The following is an 18797-nucleotide window of genomic DNA, read 5'->3' as shown; positions in this document are numbered from 1 at the left end:
CAAACAATGGGTCACTTCAATCATACTCTCCTCGAGGCATACAAAATCATAGTATTGGGGAGTGGAAAATTCTTTCTTGAAGCCTGCGAAAAAACCTAGTAAGCAGAGAGGGTAGAACTGGAGAGCAGGATTATGCAGCTTGATGGGTCACAACTAAAGAGGCACAGACTCTGAGAAAATTGGAAATGGTTACCAACAATTACATAATAGGGCCATAGATGTTGTGCAAAATGCAAGCTGATGAAACAGGTTACTGTTCTGGCTTACCAGGAAAGACAATGACATGAAATGTGATGCACATATTAAAGATCAGAGGCATATCATAACAGATTCCCTCGGGCTAGCCAGATAATTTGCAGAGTACTACATTCAAATATATACTGAACCACAAGTCCGGAAGCGCTAGTTAGCTCACCCTGTTGCCAGCCATCTGTCAGTAGTACCCTTGACTTCCTTGCAGAGAGAGAGGTGCTTCATCAGCCCTAGAGAAGGAACTGAGCAAGGCAAAAGGGAGGAATGGGGGGCAGGAGGAGTGAGGGGAGCCGGGAGACTGCGAAAAGCCCAGGCCCCAATTGCCTGCCACTGGATTGCCACCCAGATCAAAACAGTTTGATACAGGAACAAAGCACAAGACATAGCATAAGATGGCCAAAAGGCACTGCCACGACCGCAAGAAATCTGGCATCAATGCACCCTAATGCTAATTTATTTCAATAAGGAATTTTACTTCTTGCAATGGGACTTCTTCTGCAGATCCTTCACAGAATTAATTTTGGTTCAATCTTTATGAAACTTACCTGCATGCTCTATTCATCCCCATGGGACCAAGCATGGATCAATAACATTATGTCCAACCCATTCTCTGTTGGGAGAGGCACGTGCAAGGGTTATCCACTGTCGCCTCTCCTTTTCGCCATCACAACGGAGCCCATAGCAAGATGGCTAATAGGAAGGATGCAGGCTGGTCCAGGGCTTACAATCGGGTGGTGACCTGGAAGACAGTGTCTCTCTAGGCAGACGCAATGTTATGTTCCTGTGAGTCCCTCACTGTACACAAGAGAAACACATGAGCATACTTCATCTTTACCGCCAAGCCTCAGGCCTAGGAGTAACCTGGGCCTAATCAATGCTTATACCATTTAAAGGCGGCAATGTTCCCTTCTACCTAGACCTTAAAATAAAATACTAATGATGTCTTTTAAATATTTAGGGATAACTCAAAATTCCAAAGAGTGTTTTAAGCACAATCTAGAATTCAAAAATTGGAAGGCACTAACCCCTTTCTACAATTAAGTCAAACTGCCCAACACAAAATGATGGTACTCCCAAAGTTGCTCTATAAGTCGCAGAACTTCCTCTTTGACATTCCAAATCATGACTTTTCAGTAATTAAAGCTGAGGCATAGGCATCTGGTCTGAGTGGGAATGCCTCAAGAATCATCTAGGACAAATACACCAAATCAACTTACGATGGAGACCTGGCAACGGCTGATATGCAGCTATGCTACTGGGAGGCAAAACTCCTGGTACTTAGTGGCTGCTTAATGATCAAGAAGATCCAGCAATAAACTGGAACTATAACTACTTAAAGAGTTGACTCTTCTAGAGAGTACATATACAGTTCCCAGACCCACAAAGTAGTTTTGGATGCATTACAGAGGGGGGGGGGGGAGCATATGATGCAAAACTATTCAGTTCCAAGCATGGTATCTCAAGGGCATCAAACTTAAAAGACATCTGGGAGGACAATCAAATTAAACCATATGACATCATACCGGGGGGGGGGGGGGGGGGGGGGGGGAGGAAATCGGCCTCCGTAAAACCCAATTCTATAGTATTTACAAATCAGACATGCTCTTCTTGCCTGTTAACAGCCTAGGTTCAGGGAATCCCTGCCACTCCCCAGGTCAACACTCTTGAAGCAAAGATAACACTTGAATTCCTGGGCAAACGTGCCTCTTAGCATCGTACCAAACAATCATGAACACACCAGACTCCCTTAGACTACTGAAACAGCGAATGGGGTGGGGGTGTTTGGAGGAGGTTGGGGTGCTTCAGGACAAAGAGTGGACAGAAGCTAAAATGGACTCGCGAGAAATGGCAATCTCGGCACACCTTTGGCTGCCCCAATGGGCCACACAGATATTATTTTATACCCCGTTGTCTACAAAAGATGGGTAAAAAGTCCTTTCCACATCTGTCCTAAATAAGGAGACATGATCAGCATCTTTTTACATCAGATTTGGTCATGCCACGAAATATCCAGATACTGAGGAAATTGGAAATATGCGGTAAATGGTGCCGCCAGGGCTAATGGAGCAGACCCCAAAGAGTGCTATTCTGAGCATAATGGAGGAATGGGAAAGCGCCAGACATGCAGGTTTCGAATGGGATGTCGTATTGCAAAGGATGACATTCCAAAATACTGGTTCTATACACAGAAACACTCATTGGCAGTGTGGTGTCGGGGCATGGACAGACGTGCAGTCATGGAAAAAAATATGCATCTAGCACAGAGTTGACCCAATAAACACAAGAAAATAGGAGGAGCTTGGCTAGAACATTTTGAACGTGAAGATGAGTGATAAGGTTAGCAACTCAATCCGTAATGTATTAAGGTGTGAACTATGATAACCTTAATTGTCGGATTAGAAACGATGTAGCGGAATTGAAAGAGGACATTTTACGGTCAATGCTGCATAAAACAAAGTATTTATGATTACATTTTTGAAAAAGGGTTTTTTTTAATCCCTCAGTATCATCCTTTTATTTGGTCAGAATCCTGCTGCAAAACGTATCTTGCTCGCCCTAAGAACGGCCACATTGCTACAACAAGCACCCTGACCAGATCCAAGTTGGATGCTGGCAGTTCCCTGTACGAGGGATTACCGCATGATCATTTTTCGTTCATCTGCTCTGCAGCTGCCCTAGTCATAATCAAGGCACAAACACATGATCAAATCCATCATCTGAACGTCTGCACTGGTTTACAATTATGCAGCTTTAAAGACAATATACTTGATATAAAGAAAAGTCTACTGCTCTGACAACACAAACTTTGTGATCTGCGTGTAAGTGCTTTTTACGGATTCCTTGCTTCTGCAATCAACAGAAGGGAGGATGTTCCGTCTCGATCTTGCTCTGCCAATATATATAGTAGTGTTCATCTAGTCTTTGTGCCAAATCAAATATTCTTCAATTCTGAAAATGATAAAAGAAAGGCTAATTTGCTGTTCAGTTTAGTTTGTTACAGTGTTATTTTTGTAGATACCTGCTCTGGTATTTCCTGGGTCAGCACGATTTATAAATGCCCCAGATTGATAAATAGGTTGGAATTGTTATAGACTAGCGCAAACTATGTGACGCATGTCCTCATGTCGCTCCTCTGGCTCCCAGTGGGGAAACAAGATCTTTATTCAAGACTCTCTGCATAATCCATAAAACCCTTGACACTCACCCCCAGATAGATCTATCAAGTCTTCCAGCTGTATCAACCATCAGAGCACTAGAACAGGCCTCCATTAACCTGTATGCAATTAGCTGGCTTACTTGCAAGCTATTTAGTAACATATCCTTCCACAAAGGAATTTCTACTCTATTGCCTGCAGGATTGTGATGGGACGTTTTATTTACAACATTTGCATCGTGTATCAAAATATGTGGCAGATGTTTTGATTTTATCCAAAAACATTTCAGGGGTGGACTCAGAATAAGGCTTCTGAACTACTGTGGGCAAGCTTTCAATTTCTCCCAATATTCTAGAACTAACATTAGGAAAGTGAATTCCTTTTGCTTCGAGGCTTAAGGAGAACTTGGTAAAGTTCTGAAATAATGTGAAAACATAAAAATTATCCAAAAAGTGTCTTTGTTCACCATCTTACTCTAGTCATCGGATGTCAAAAAATGAATCCAAACTTTTAAGGCTTCAGAGCCAATGACTGTCCATTATATTCCCAGTTAGAAAGGCCCAATCGAAATTCCAAATCGGCACACCGACACCTGTCGCTTGTAAGAATTGCAGCTGTATCCAGACTCTGCAATGTAAGATGCAATCATCATTCTACCGCTTCTACAAAGTGCTCTGAGCAGCATAAAAGTGGCATGCACTGCTTTACAAAACAAAAACAAAAAATTAATTGACCTGCAACTTAACTTCTACTGAAAATATTCTAAATTTCTATGTCATGTTTTCAATGTCTTTTACAAAGCTTTGGATGAAAGAAGGAAATGCTCCGAATTTCTCATAAAATATACTGGGACACACTCCAACTGGTGTAATAAACAGAGTAATGGTGGGCCCTTCCCAATAGCTGGAATATAGATCAAAAAGTGTTAACATTAATGAAGATAATCAAAGGGAAGACTGGTTAGGTTTGTTTGGCGTCTTTGGTCAACATGTTATGTGATGTGATGACACATATCCACTGAAACCATTGACCTTCCAATAGGACCTTTAGCTATCTCAAATTACTTTTTATGACGCAATACAGTCGAATATCAAGAAGAAAAGTTACTTTTGTAAAAAGGAGTCCAATGATAACATGAAGGCTATGAATGTCAACGTAGATCACAACAGCCATCAGAAAAGGTATGACATTGAACACGCTAGAGGTAAACAAAACAGAATCAGGCCTAAGGCTCTCACCTGTCTCTGTCTTCCGTTCCTGGGAATTTCCCATGAGACCAAAAAAGGTTTGGAGATGTTGAGGGTGTATCGTGGACATAGCTCCCTATAGGGAAACCTCACATGATCTACATGGTCCTTATCAAAAGGCAGTCTTGTGAGTTATGGTGGTCCATTCGTATCTTGCTTTTAGAGCAAGGTGGGGAAAATGGAATGACTAAGGCACCAGACCTGAAATGGCTCTAAGCAGGGGCCGAAACATGTTGGCAAAAACACGGTAGGCTTAGTTGAACAATTGCTTTCAACAAAACCCTCCAAATACCTTTTTAATCATCTTACAGGTACCCTGTGAAAATAAAAAAATTGAGGGGTATACCTGTAGATATTTTTAGTCTTATACTTTAACCTGGATCCCTGCTTATCTAGTTTTGATTTATCTAAGAACTCCCATTCCATCTTTAGTTGAGTTTGCCCTGGTGGTACCATCCTACCAGGGTGTAGATAGGTGCAGATGATGAAGCATGTCACAATTAAGTGAGTGAGGAGTCTAATCAAATATCTTTGGATAACCAAGAGGTTCAATGAAAGGATCGATTCACTCATTATAGATATTACAGTTGCTTTCTGTGTGTGGCTGATGACTCTGGGAGAGTGCAACTGGTCCTATAATTTCTGGCTCCCTAACTGTGTGAGAACAGTTATGAAGCACTATCTACATGTGACAATACAATACACTCTGCTAAAATGATGTCATCCTGCAGTGGGTTAAAACATAACCTGTAGAAATCTACCTTAACCTGAAGGTCATAAGACTGAATTCTCATTGAGTGACTTGGTCTTGTTATCTTTTCAAAATACATTGGTGAAGATCCGGTAAATTTTTTAAAAGGTATGTGGCTAGGCCGCATGAAAGGGGAGGCCTTCAGGTAGAATAGGAGCAGGTGACCTTTTGTCCAGTTATCTTTAACCTGTTTTCTGTAAACTTTCGAACAATTTAGTGATTAACTTTTCGGAGTAAACCCACTCAAAGCTACTCGTGCTTGAAAGTGCCCAACCTGGAAAGGGCAATCGAGTCACTAGAGTCGGAGCTGCCTTAGAGGCAGATTACCACCTACAAGAAACCTACATGGTGACGACAGAAAACCGCTACCAGGTCCGTCGAGCACTTGAAACCCTACCAGTCAATGGATGTTTCTCCAGTGGTCACTGCCATTTGTTACTCGCAGGATTTCTAAAATTAAACAGGGCCTGTTTTTATAGTAATTTCGCAGGTACTAGGGTTCCCTACCTGTGTGGGCGTTTTTAATTCAAAGTGTGACAATTAACACTTCGGCAAAAAAGTAAGAAAATCTTAAAAGGAATGTTCTCCCTCAAACCTATCCAATCAAACATAAGCCCAACTTAAAGGAAAGGAACTTTCCACAGTGCATCATCTATAAAAGCCACATGTGAAGAAGGGTAATCTATTTACGTATTGTTTGGACACATGAAAGTAGCAGCTTGGCATCACCTCTCTGACTGAGGCGTTCCCCAGAACAGCTGCTTATGGAAAACCAGATGAAAACACTCAAATTTGCCCCCCAGATGCCTCCCTCGCTGCTCAGCTTGCGAAATGTTCCCTAGAACTCTGCCAGTCCTCTTGTGGATGCATGTGACCATTCTTACCGGGTTACACATTACAAGAGTGGCTGGTTTTTAATGCGCACGATCAAAAATAACGTTAAGAGGAGGCGCCTACAGCACCGAGGTACCTTCCAATTACGAGATAGAGGAGAAAGGAAGGGTCTGTTAAAGCTCACTTCTAAACTATTTACTTTAATCCAAATTAATGTTCACCCCTTCCGTTACAGCAGTATATTGTGAAGCATAACACGTTTATTTTTTGTTATGTGTCTGCTACAAGGATACCCAACCAACCACGTATACATTTTCTTGCATCAACGCAATTAAAACAACTTTGGCAGTTACCAGAAGCAAATGTTTTCAAGAACCTGGTAAACCGATTGCTTAATGGGCGAATGCACTTACTTCCGAGTTTTGCGAGTAGCCTACATGTCACAAAATATATTCCATCAACTGTTTATCATCTTGTAAACTGTAAAAATAGTACTCGCGTTGGTTAGAAAAGTAAACGTGTTATTTATAGCGCTGCGAAGCCACAAAATCGTGGCAGAAGGTGTTTTATGGACGAGTCATCACTACATCAACAACTCGACTCAATGTAATACCTTTTTATGCAACAGGTTATTAGGATAATTTGCAGGCCATGTTTGTTTTGTCTCTGAACTGGATGGACTTCGCCACCTCCCCACTCCAGGAGTGTCTAACAGCTCTGAAACTAAATTGTTGATTTTGCTCTCCACCCAAAATTGGCTGAGCAGGTCCACTTCCGCATTGAGAGTCAGCTCTCCAGCCTGCTATGTCGTGCCACGGCTCGAATTATCTGCAAGATGCCGCCCATGGACGGCCCCTAGTCGTTTCAGCACAGGCACCTTGCAAATACTGTAGCTCTATTCAACTTGGTATAAAAGTCTTCTATGTGCCACCTCAGCGTGAAACTACACATTTACAGACGACACGATTTTTTTTTTTTTAACCCAAGCCTGGCCTACCTATTAATATCACAGCCTCTAAATTGTGGATACTCTTTTCAATGTGACCCAGTTACATGAATGCACAACATAATTCAGATTAACACCGCCCGGGTTTTTCCTCCCACCCCTTACTTGTAACCCCAACTTTCCCGGGATCAGAACAAAAAATTACTTCATCACCTTCACCCATCCGTGTTGAGTCAACATACAGGAACCTGATGGTCTACTTCGACAATAACATGGTCTGTGAAACGCCCTTCCACAAAATAAGCACAGTTCCCTTTAAAGCAAGCACGAATCACAGAGGGTTTTTACAAAGATAAAATTATGATAAGGATTTTAAAGTGGAATAACAATGAAACCCAACGCCCCCCTCACCCGCCCAAACACCATGCTAGTTCCTCTATAATGATCCTGAATAAGAAAGGAGATTGATTGTAGGGTGCTGTGGCAGGACCCATCCTTGTGAATCCTTATAAAGTGTCAGGTGATCTTAGAGTGCTTTGAAGCAGATTATTGTGTGGTTTCTGAATAAAGTGATTTAATTTAGGATGCAAGCGCATGGTCCCTCCTGTATATCTTGATTAAGGACATCATTTTAAGTTGCTTTAGTAAGGCCTCACCAGTGGTTAAGAAGTCAAAAATTCAATTATTTTCGGGTGTTGTGGCAGAGCCACTCCTTGCAATGGTACTAAAGGAAAAGTCATTTAAAAGTGATTTAACAATGCCTACCTAGAGAATACTGCACAGGAGGAAAGGGTGTTTTAACAGGACTTATAATTTAGCTTGTATATAGGGTGTGCCTGGCACCCCTCTGAGAATCTTTATCAAATTCATACTTTTGATCGATTTGGCATGCCCTCTACAGTACATCCGGTATCAGGGCTGGTTTTAGGTTGTTGCCTTGCCAGGCCCACCTATGGCTCTTGTGGAAAAAGTGGGACATTTTAATAAATTGCTGAAGGGCCCTTCTTGTTTGTAGCTGTATTATGAATAAGTGAGTGATAGTGTATCAGGACTTCTTATGTATAATAAAAAGGTGTGTGATATCGAGAGTTTGGGGGCAAAACCATTATGTGAATCACGCTGTAGAAGCAGGGGCATCTTAGAGTGTTGTCAGGTAATTGGATGATTAATATATTTTTATCATGGTTTCTGAGTGGGTCACCAAAGCTTGAATGGTGTATGCTGGGGCAGCGTCTACTGGGGAGGCTGAGCTTGATTTTAGGGTGTTTTGGCAAGGCCTCTCCTTGAGTCTTATGCTAGGAAGATTATGATTTTAGGGTGTTTTGACTGGACCTCTTTCGTGGACCTGCATGTGAAATATGTGCTATTCTGGGGCCCTCTGCTAGGCCACAGGGTGGAGAGTGGGCCTGTGCTAGTCGTAGGAAGGGCTGCTTGGGGCTGTTGTTTCTGTCCGGGGCCCAGTGTGACAGTGGGGTGTATGCGGCCTGTGCCCAGTGGGGAAGGGGTGAGGAGTATAGGGATGTCCCCCCCCCCCTTCTCTGTACCTCTATAGTGCACCCGTAGGTTGTTCTGCGAGAGGCCGATGTAGCTGAACTTGTCCTTGGGGCTCCAGGCTCGGGGCAGCGGCGTCTCCTGTTCATCCACGGCCGGGTAGAGGCGCCGGAGCCTGCGCTGCAGCTCCTTCTCCTGCTGGTTCAGGGCCGAGTCTCCGTGCGGGTGTGTGGGCAGCGGGGGCCCGGGGGCTGTCGGGGCGGGGGGCTCTGGGCCCAGGGCCGGGGGAGGCGGCGGAGGCGGGGGTGGAGGGGGGTGCAGCAGCAGCGGGGCGGCCGAGCTGGGGGACGAGAGCAGCGACGAGGAAGAGGACGACGAGGAGACGGTGCCCGCTGCCGGCGGCTGCGGGGGCTGAGACCCGGACATGCTGCGCTGGGCCCGGGCAGGGGTTTCACGCGAGCGCCGCGGCTGCGTGAGGAGAGCAGGGCCCTGGCTGGCTGTTGTGCCGAGAGGAGGCGGACGCTGATCCCGGCTCAGGCGCCGCGAGTGTGCTGCACTGCGGCCTCTACCGCCTCTGCCGGCCTCGCACAGCGCAGACCCGCCGGCCCCTCAGCGGCGCAGGCAGGCGGCGGCGCAGGTAGCAGCAGCCTCTCCAGCACAGGCACAAACAACTACTGCCTCTGGCAGAGTGACTCCAGCGCGCAGGCTGCTCCCCCACTTCCCGTACCAGAGTCACCACGCAGGCAGCCGTGTCTGTTAGCTATCACAACATACAATGAGTGATGTCTTCACAGCAGACAGTCACCCAAAACAGGCACCGGTGTGCGGCACAGCTGCAACCCAGGGAGCAGGCACTATATTTAGCACACAGTCCTAGCAAACAGGCAGCAACGCTCCAGGCACACAGGTAGTGTCTCCGACATACAGTCAGCTGGCACAGCAGTATTTCGAAATCATTCAGGTCAGACAATGGCAGTGTTTAACAGCACACACCCGTGGCAAACTGGCACAAACGCCTCAGGCACACAGTTAGTAGTGTCCCCCCCAACGTACAATCACGTATTTCTAGATCAATCATGTCAAGCAAAAGGTAGTGTATGGAGCACAGGCAGACAGCAGTGTATTTAGCACAATATAATAGGCATCGATATTTCTGGGTCATAAACACGCTACACAAAGCAGGACCATCTCACTCAACCCACACAACAGAATCATTTAACAGAACACGTACATCACACAAAAACAGCAGTATCCCCAACTAACGCAAAGTGCCCCAGCACCCAGTCACTAATGCCCCGGCTAGCACAGCCTGTATCACGGTGCCCCCTGCCTGTCCTGGCCCCAGCCTCTGGCTCGGCCTCCCTCCGAGCCTGACAGTGTCTGAGTCCGACGGCCTTTTTAGCCCTGGTCCCCTGGGTCTGTGACTGGGTCCCCCAAATCTCCCTCTGATACGGACGGCGGCTGTCCCTGTCAGTGGCTGCCCTGTGACGGGCAGCTGAGAAAGGCGAACCCGAGGCTGCTCAGCTGCTCCCTGGGCCCGGCTCTTGTTTTTCCTCCTCTGAGTCTCTCTATTTCTCCTCCTCCTGGCTGGATCCGGTGTTGTTGTTGTACAATCTCCCTCCCCACACTGCCTATGCTCTGTTTTTACCCCCACCCTTCACATCATTTCCTCATGATTCGCCATCCCCCAACTGGGCTCAACTGAAACGCATTTGTATGCTTTCCACCAAGCTAGTTTTTCATCTACTTTACTTTCTTTGTATGTTTTTTTTCATGCCATTACAGTACCTCCCCTTTCTAAAAACGACCAACCACACGGCAGACCAGTCAGACCAATCCAGATTCATATCCTTATTGTCAGGGCAGCACAGGGTCACCATGGAAAAGCATACTTTACTACTAAAAATAAGCTTAGATCTCTGTTAAATGTTACCTGTTTAATTTTTTTTCGATGCTGACGTTGGGTGGAATATTTAAACACCATTTGACCACTCGAGCTGCAAGCTCATTAAATCGTATTTCGTGTTTTTCAAACTAGTCATTTTGGCAGCAATATTTAATAAAAAAAGAAAAACAATTCCAAACATAATAGGAAGTGAACTCCTAAAACTACAAGTTACACCTTCGGACATTCGCTACATGCTCCTCCCCGTTCAGTCCATAAAAGGAGCCCGAAGCCGACTGTCTTGTTTTTTTGCAGCTGTTGCCTCGAGTATTTTATTCATTTTTGGCAATTTTTAAGGCGTATGTAATACAAAGGTCTCTGAGCGAATTGAAAAACAACAACACCTGACAAGTAAACTGCATAAATGCAGTTTAAAAAAAACTTTTTTTTGCTAGAAAGAAAACAAGTCTGGTTTTTTTCTTAGGGTGTTATTTAAACCTTGGCGCAAAGTGTGGCACAGACGAGTTTAGGAGATTGTTTCACCTCTTATGATAGTTTGCAAGTTATTGTAAATAAGGTTCGCTTTAGTTTTGTAATTTACTACCTGCTTTGAGTGGGTTGAAAAAAATGCTAAACTGTTTTTTAAATATTTTTTTTTATTTCATGCGATTTTATATAGCGCTAACTTTACCCGAAGGTGTCAAATCGCTTTACATAAGAACCAGTGGCAAAACATAAGGACTAAGGATTACATGCGTTACATAAAAGATACAAACAGAAAACATTGCAAATGTACAAGATGTAAAGTCACACAAGGAAGAGATACAAACAAAGAAAAATTGCAAATATACAAATAGTAAAGTCACTCAAGGAAGCAATACAAATGGATATACTCTAAGAGTCACATAGGAATGGAAGAGAGTACAAAGGTCTACTGCATATACTAGTGATTACAGTTATCTCTATATACATAGGGAAGGGATACGAATTGATATACTCTAAGAGTCACATGGGAATGGTAGAGAGTACAAAGGTCTACTGCATATACTAGTGATTAGAGTTATCTCTATATACAGAAAAGCAGAGTTCCATTAAGTGGGGTCGGAGGGAGGATGCAGTCACAGCACCAAGGGAGGGTGGGAGGGATACACGGGTATGGAGAAAAGGCAAATCAGAAAAGGGAAGAAACATTTGAGGATCGTCAAGGAGGAAACGAGGGAAAAGGGTTAAAGGACGAGGGAATGGGCAAGATGGCGGGTCAGGGTCCAGAGAAAAGCGTCCGAAAGCAGCAGCAAAATGGCTGCCAGGACAAAAGAAAAAGTAAAGAAGTCCAGGAGAGTCCATGGCGTAGTTTCTTTCATTCGAATGTGACTGCAGGGCTGCTGCCTGCATCTGGTGTTTTCACGGCCCGCTGCCTTGTTTTGCGGAGGGGTGTGTGTGCCCCGAGGGCCGCTCTGCGTGGGCCCTCTCTGCTGGCAGAGAATTGCAGGGGCTGCTGCAGACGTGGGGCGGCTGGGGAGCGCGGCCAGGGCTCACCTTTCTCGGCGGGGGCTGCATGGTGATCCTGCAGGTCCGGGAGAACCATAAATCCCTGGTGTGGAGAGGAGCCTCCGGCGCTGCTCTGGCCCCCAGGGGCATGGGGAGCCCGGGCTCCGCTTCAGAGCGGGCCGGGACAGCCGCTGTTGTTGGGTGGCGGGTTGAACGCCAGGATTACGGGCTTCCCGCTCCCCACATGCCCCTGGTCGATGAATAGTTGGTTCCTTCTTAAAAGTGTAGATGGGAGAAAAACCATTTGCCAATCTTATACCACAATTTCAATGAACTATTACTCTGAAGAATCACCGACTCCCGATTGAAAGTTTAGTTAGTTTATTACAAAGCCAAGAACAACTGGACATACAGGCTCCTAAAGACGAGGGTGTAAAAATACATTGGAACTAATATAAATCCAAATCTACGGGTAAAGTTGAGTCTGTGAAGCATACAAAGGACGACCAGTTGTAGAATCAGGATGCAGAATATAACTGCGCCTACATCGAGAGTCTTCTTCATTGGTGGTTCATAAGTAAAACGCATTTGTCCCTACACTACCCCCAACGTGACATCCCTACATAGCATTACCCAGGCAAGTTCAGGAAAAAGGTGTCAACGCGTAACAACTTTCTAAGAAGTACACTCATGTTGAATGGGTCAGGTAGCACAAGGCTACAGAGCTTGTTCTAAGAAGCTCCTTCCTCTCTGCAGATCTCCCCAGACGTTCCAGGACACTGTCCTTAACCCCAACACTAACTCATAGGACACACCCATCATCACATCACGTGATCGTCCCATCCAGCTAGACACCTCCTCGTAGGTAACTGGCGGTTGAAATGTTCCCAGCACTGGCTAAATGACCTTGATTCCCAGGCCTTCTCCAGTGAGAAAGAACACATTCAACATTATCAGCATCGCTTGTTCAAATGTATCCTCTCCTCCCTACGTCTAACTCTTAAAACAAAAGCGTTATTCTATTTAACAAAGACAAATTCTTTCACCTGCAACAGAAACGTGAGTCTAGAGAGCCAGGGAAAATGCACATGAGGCCTACAAATTCGGCTAACATAAGAATCAACATGCAACTTAATTAATCACACGTATACATGAGCATTATTGCTGTGAACATTTAAATCAATGCATTACATAACAATGAACCTGTTTCTCATTAGTTACTTGTAAAATCACAACATTAAAGCTTCATCATGTAAGTCAAGATTACAATGTTAATTTCTCCATGTTGTATAGAAATATCTCTATTACTTCACTTTACACGTTATTACATTACATGTTCTAATCAAATGTTAACATGACAATGGATTATATGTGTAGGTGCAAACTACTCTTAATTGTAATGCACACCTACAAATTAAAGAGCACCATCATGCTGTATCAGTACCCCCTCTGATGACTAGTGTCATTATCATCAATTGCATCTCCCTGTAGAAATAACCGACCTAAACAGAAGTTGTAGCCAGTCTTTCCTGTCGAAACTTTTCTAAGTTCTTGAGATTCCCAAAGTGACTGTCCTGCAGTCTCTTCCTTTTTCTCTCACATTGCCTAAGAGGATTCTCAACCTGCCTTGATTTATGTCACTTATAAGCTCTTATCGCTCCAATCACCAAGATCACACAGATTACGAACATTATCACTAGCTTCAAGATGTGACCGAGAAATCCTTTCCCAATGCTTGCGAATCAACTTCAAATCTTTTCAAATCATTTACCGACTTTATCCGAAACTCCTTCTGTTGTCAGATCATGTACCCCATGGTGTATCTCAGTAATGTTTCTTATCTAGATCCTCAGATCCTTGCAATGATCTGTGATATAAGTGCAACACATTCGAACCCTCAGCATTTTACAGACTCCACCTTCTTTTGCTAACAACACATCTAAACCAAGAAGATTTAGCATCACCATAGCTCTTATCGACACCATATCCCCATCTATAAGCAACAAAGACTGAGCTGTTTTCGCTGACAACGTATCCACAATAGTTGATAACCTTCTAATCTTTATGTCATTCAGAACCACTCCCAAACTGTGTATCATTGCTCCAAATACATCTCCAACAATATCTCCTGTACTTATACCACGCTTCTCTCTATGGGGTGACATCCTATCCAAAGGTCCCAAATTTTCAACTTGGTATATCTTGGGAAACACAACAGCCACATAACATGACCCGTACCAATTCAGTGACAATCGTACATACACATTTTTCCCACACACAAAATACACATTTGGCACTACTTGTACTGCTTTCTGCAGGAACTTCTTGGCAGTGGCTTCAATTGTGAAGATGTGATCACACCCACTCTGTCCCACAAAGATCTTATCGTAAGAGGGCTGTACCTGTCTTGAAGAACTGGGCCTTTGGGTATGGCGGCGCAGGGCACGCCTGAAATCTTCGAGTTCACCTGCCTTGTTGCACAGAGACACGGAATACTCTGTTGGTGTAGAAAACCAAGTTTATTAGCTGCAGCTAAGCACAGTTGTTCAAGAAGTACACCAAGTAGGTTCCTCAGGAGACTGCCACTTTACTCCGTGGCTCACAAGCTTTTATAGCCAAAATACATCTGTACAAACACACACCCAATGCACAAAGTTTTAGCCAATCAGAAGAGTTTGAAAACAAGGTGTTGTGCAACCAGAATGCTCTCTGCTTACATGTTGTGTGTTATCCAGCCCCCAAAGGTAATCAATACTGGTACCCATGGTTCAGTGTTGCAATGGCAGGACATGTCTGTATGCTTCAAAAGAAAGGTTGTGAAATAGGAAAACACAGGGAGAGAATAGCGAAGGCCAAAAGATAAGATATGGCGAGAGAAGAATACTAAAGGCTAACAGATAGTTGATACAGGGATTAGGTAGTCCAGACAAGGATTAGTTAGGCCGGCTGGTGTCTGAGATTGGTTTCAAAACAAGGACGGAGGGGTTTTTTCAACACGCTGCAGTCCAAAGGGCAGAGACACTTCGTTCATCGAGCAGCCTGTGTAAAGGCAACACAAAATGGCGGCGAATGTAAGATGGAGTCGAAATTAAAGAACCTCAGACCCTCCTTTTGCCATTACGCAGGCAATACACAAAGAATCACGCTAATCTGAATCAATGTCGATGGTCATGAGGTCGTCAAGCTGTTGCTGCAACATCATCTTCATGTTCTCCATTTTCTGTGACATGGGTCTTGGGACACACATAGTAGCACAAAGACCACAGATTGCGGGGCCACATTGCAAACAAAGGCAACACGAAAAGATGATGGCCAAAACTACTCCAACAAAAGTCAACACCTTCCATCCCAATGTGGACAGTAGTCCCCAAAACCATCCCATCAGAGACCAATTTCCTTCGTCCTGGTGGATGGACTCAGCAATGTGGTGTAATTTAGAGATGGCCTGGTATACTGTAAGGGCGTTGTCAGGTATGTAAATGCAACAACTGGATCTGATAAATTTACAGACTCCACCACGATCTGCAAGAATCATGTCTAACACCATTCTGTTTTGTAATGTCATAAGGCGATCCGCCGGAAGCTCAGCAGTGATATTACCCAGTGCTCCGACAGTTTCATTTATTGTTGCTTCAACTACTCGAATGAGATGCCTGATATTTCTACTATTGGCCATAGGGCCCCAAAATGGGAGGAATCCTTTAAGGAAGTAGCCTCTTTCTTGTCCTACTGTGTCTTCCAAAGCAATAACCCCTCTACCGTACCTTGTCTTGTGATGTCCCGAAGGAGCTGTATATGTTGGAGGGAGGAGAAAAGCCATATAACAAGTTCCTGAGAAATCGGCTGGTAGCCATGTATAGGCTCTGTCATGGCAAACAAAATATGTTCCTTGAGACGCTACCAGTGGTGGAGACGTTCGGGATGTATAGATATATGTAATGTTACAAGTGCTCTTTCCCAATTGAGCCTTAGGACTTTGACCATTTGCTTGGAGACATAGGTGACCTTGGTGGGGTACACTATATATAGGTGGGGATCTCTTCCTTTTGGCTCTGTCTGTAAGACTAGTGACGTAATGTGTCACATTCCAGTCAATGTATGCTTTTCGTTCGTCAGTGGGGAATTCATTAAATTTCTTATAATGTTTTGACATAGCCACTATTCCTTTTATTAGTGCGTCATGACTAACGTCAATTCCATCCCTATACGGACCAACAGGATGTCGAGGTTGGTTCTCATAGGCATTGGCAAACATAGAGGTGTAAGCCCAAGCAGATACTTTTAGGGAGAAGGGTAGAACTAAATATGGCATTCCTTTATCTGTATTATGGGGTAAAAGTCCACATACCCAGCAATCGGTGGTATTGATCACCAATTGATGCTGGTGTAACAATTGAATGAAGGAATTGTTGAAATACTCCATTCTCCTAATTTGCTCATGCTCTGGTAGCGTATGAAATTGGTGTGGGGAAGCAGTAGTGCGAAAAGGTATGGGCTGGGAGGTAGATACAGGTACAGATGTTGGCTGTAAAGTGTGAATAACCCAACCCACCAGCTAATAAAACACATAGCAAAGTTAAAACACATAGTACTACACCACATATATTAAATAATAATTTACAATATTTCTTCTTCATTTTGGTTCTTTTATCAATTTCTGATTCACCGGAAGTCATCCCCTAAAGTGTTGCTCGTGGCAATCTTCCTATCTCACTCAGTTGTGGTTATTAGCCGTCCTATGACACTGCAAGTCCTGCAGACCTATTGCCACTACTCAGGTCACAACCCAAGTCTCCTACCACGACCCTGCAACCTAAAATAGGATGAGTCCAGTATCACATATATAATTCAGATTTTTCAAATGCAATTTAAAAAAAAGAAAATGTTTCAAATGTCTTTTGCCACTCTAAGCCTCAAATTATATCTGTCCTTATCTGGCACAGTTTGGTCTCGAAAAAGTGTCTCTGGATCAGTTGTATCTATTCTGAGATGCGATGGTACAGCTTTTTGCAAAATGTCATCGTCCTCTTTCTCAGACTGAGTCCATTCTAGGTGTGAATCACCAAAAGGTACAAACCGGGGAACCCTCTCTCCTTCACAATCACCTATACCTTCGCGGACCCACTGATCGAAAGGCAAAGGCAAAGGCACGTTTTTGCAGTGCACACCATGGATCCAGTTCTTTTTCCTAACAACTTTCACGGCTGTACGTGTCGTTAGCAGGACCTGTCTCGGCTCCCGCCAGCGAGGCTCCAAATTCCTCTTCCTTTGGAAGTTTTTCAGACACACCCAGTCGCCAGGTTGGCGGGTGTGCCCAGGATCCGAGGAAGCCTGCGGCAAGGTGTCTTGTACCTGCTGATGGAGAACACGCAATTTAGTGGTGAGGTCATGCAAATAGTCAATTAACATTGGGTATTCTATGTCAGAGTACTTCTTGGGTCTTGGGACACCCCAGACATTAGCCGGGCCTCCGAACACGATCTCATATGGGCTAAGTCCCACACGAGAATGAACAGTTGTTCTAGTTGACAAGAGGGCTACAGGTAAAGCATCGGGCCAGGTAAGACCTGTGCTGGCTTGTATCTTCCTAAGTTTAAGCTTGAGAGTGCCATTATAGCACTCTACCAAACCTGCTGACTGAGGGTGGTTTGCCGCATGGAATTTCTGCTTAATACCAAGCCCTGCACATACTTTCTGCATGATTTGACCCATGAATCCACTTCCATTGTCACTCCAGACAATTCGAGGTAAACCAAACCTCGGGAAGTATTCTTTTAGAAGGACCTTGGCTGTAGACAAGGCAGTATTATCCTTTAGGTGGTAGGCCTCTATCCATCTAGAAAAAGCACACACCACCACAAGGACATACTTTAGGTTATTGCATCTCTCCATATGAATGTAGTCTATCTGCAATACCTCAAAAGGATACGTTGGGGGAGCAAAATGGCCTGCTGGGGTTGGTGTCCCTCTTCCTGGGTTGTGCATCAAACAAACAATGCAATGTTTAACAAGATTGTCTGCACATTTAGGGATCCCTGCATTCTGCCAAACCGGAGCCAAAAGCTTGCATATTCCTTTCGCACTGATGTGGGCTGGACCATGCGCCATACTTACTACTGGAAGTACATAGGCGTCTGGTAACAGCCAACGTTGGTGTTCCGACAATTCTATCCAACACCCGTCGCATCCAACATTCCCGTACCATCTCTCCACTTACTCAATTCTTTTTCTGTAGCCTCTTCCTGAATCATTTTCACACTTTCTATTGTGTCCTCACACATTCCTCCTTGACTGACCCATCTAGCAGGTCCAGCAACATACATATGACTCATCACATCTCTCGCTGTCTCTTTCGCTATCTGATCCGCAAAAGCGTTTCCTTCACTCACATCATCAGTGATCCTCTTATGCGCATTACACTTCACAATTGCTATCTGAGTGGGTAAAGCAAGTGATTCCAAAAGGTCATTCACTAACTGACCATGCTGTATTTTAGTATCATGTGAGGTAAAGAATCCTCTTTCCCTCCAAAGGCGGCCAAAACTGTGGGCCACCCCAAATGCATATTGGCTGTCGGTGAACACATTCACTCGCTTCCCTTTAGCCAATACACAAGCTCTAGTCAGAGCTATAAATTCAGCTGCTTGGGCTGAATTCTGCCTAATGCGTGCTGTCTCCACAATTGTATACAAAGTGGTAACTGCAGTCGTTTCACCATTGGGGAGCTTAAAACACGAACCATCCAGCC

At 44.4% G+C, this 18797-nt stretch overlaps 1 protein-coding gene across 4 annotated transcripts in view; it reads right to left on the bottom strand.

Moving 5' to 3' along the window:
* The window catches only part of RANBP9 (RAN binding protein 9), a 315855-nt gene extending 305434 nt beyond the window's left edge, over window positions 1-10421 (bottom strand). For 2 of the 4 annotated variants that reach the window (XM_078687988.1, XM_078687990.1), the window contains exon 1: window positions 8730-10421. In XM_078687988.1, coding sequence (XP_078544114.1) covers window positions 8730-9102 — 373 coding nt within the window. In that variant the 5' untranslated portion in view covers window positions 9103-10421. The remainder of the gene's footprint in view (window positions 1-8729) is intronic. The other 2 variants (XM_078687989.1, XM_078687991.1) reach the window with 2 other exon arrangements.
* Between the last annotated feature and the right edge of the window lie 8376 nt (window positions 10422-18797).

Source organism: Lissotriton helveticus, chromosome 4_1 (genome assembly GCF_964261635.1).
Source record: "Lissotriton helveticus chromosome 4_1, aLisHel1.1, whole genome shotgun sequence".
Classification (NCBI taxonomy): domain Eukaryota; kingdom Metazoa; phylum Chordata; class Amphibia; order Caudata; family Salamandridae; genus Lissotriton; species Lissotriton helveticus.
This window is presented reverse-complemented; position numbering and strand designations above follow the sequence as displayed.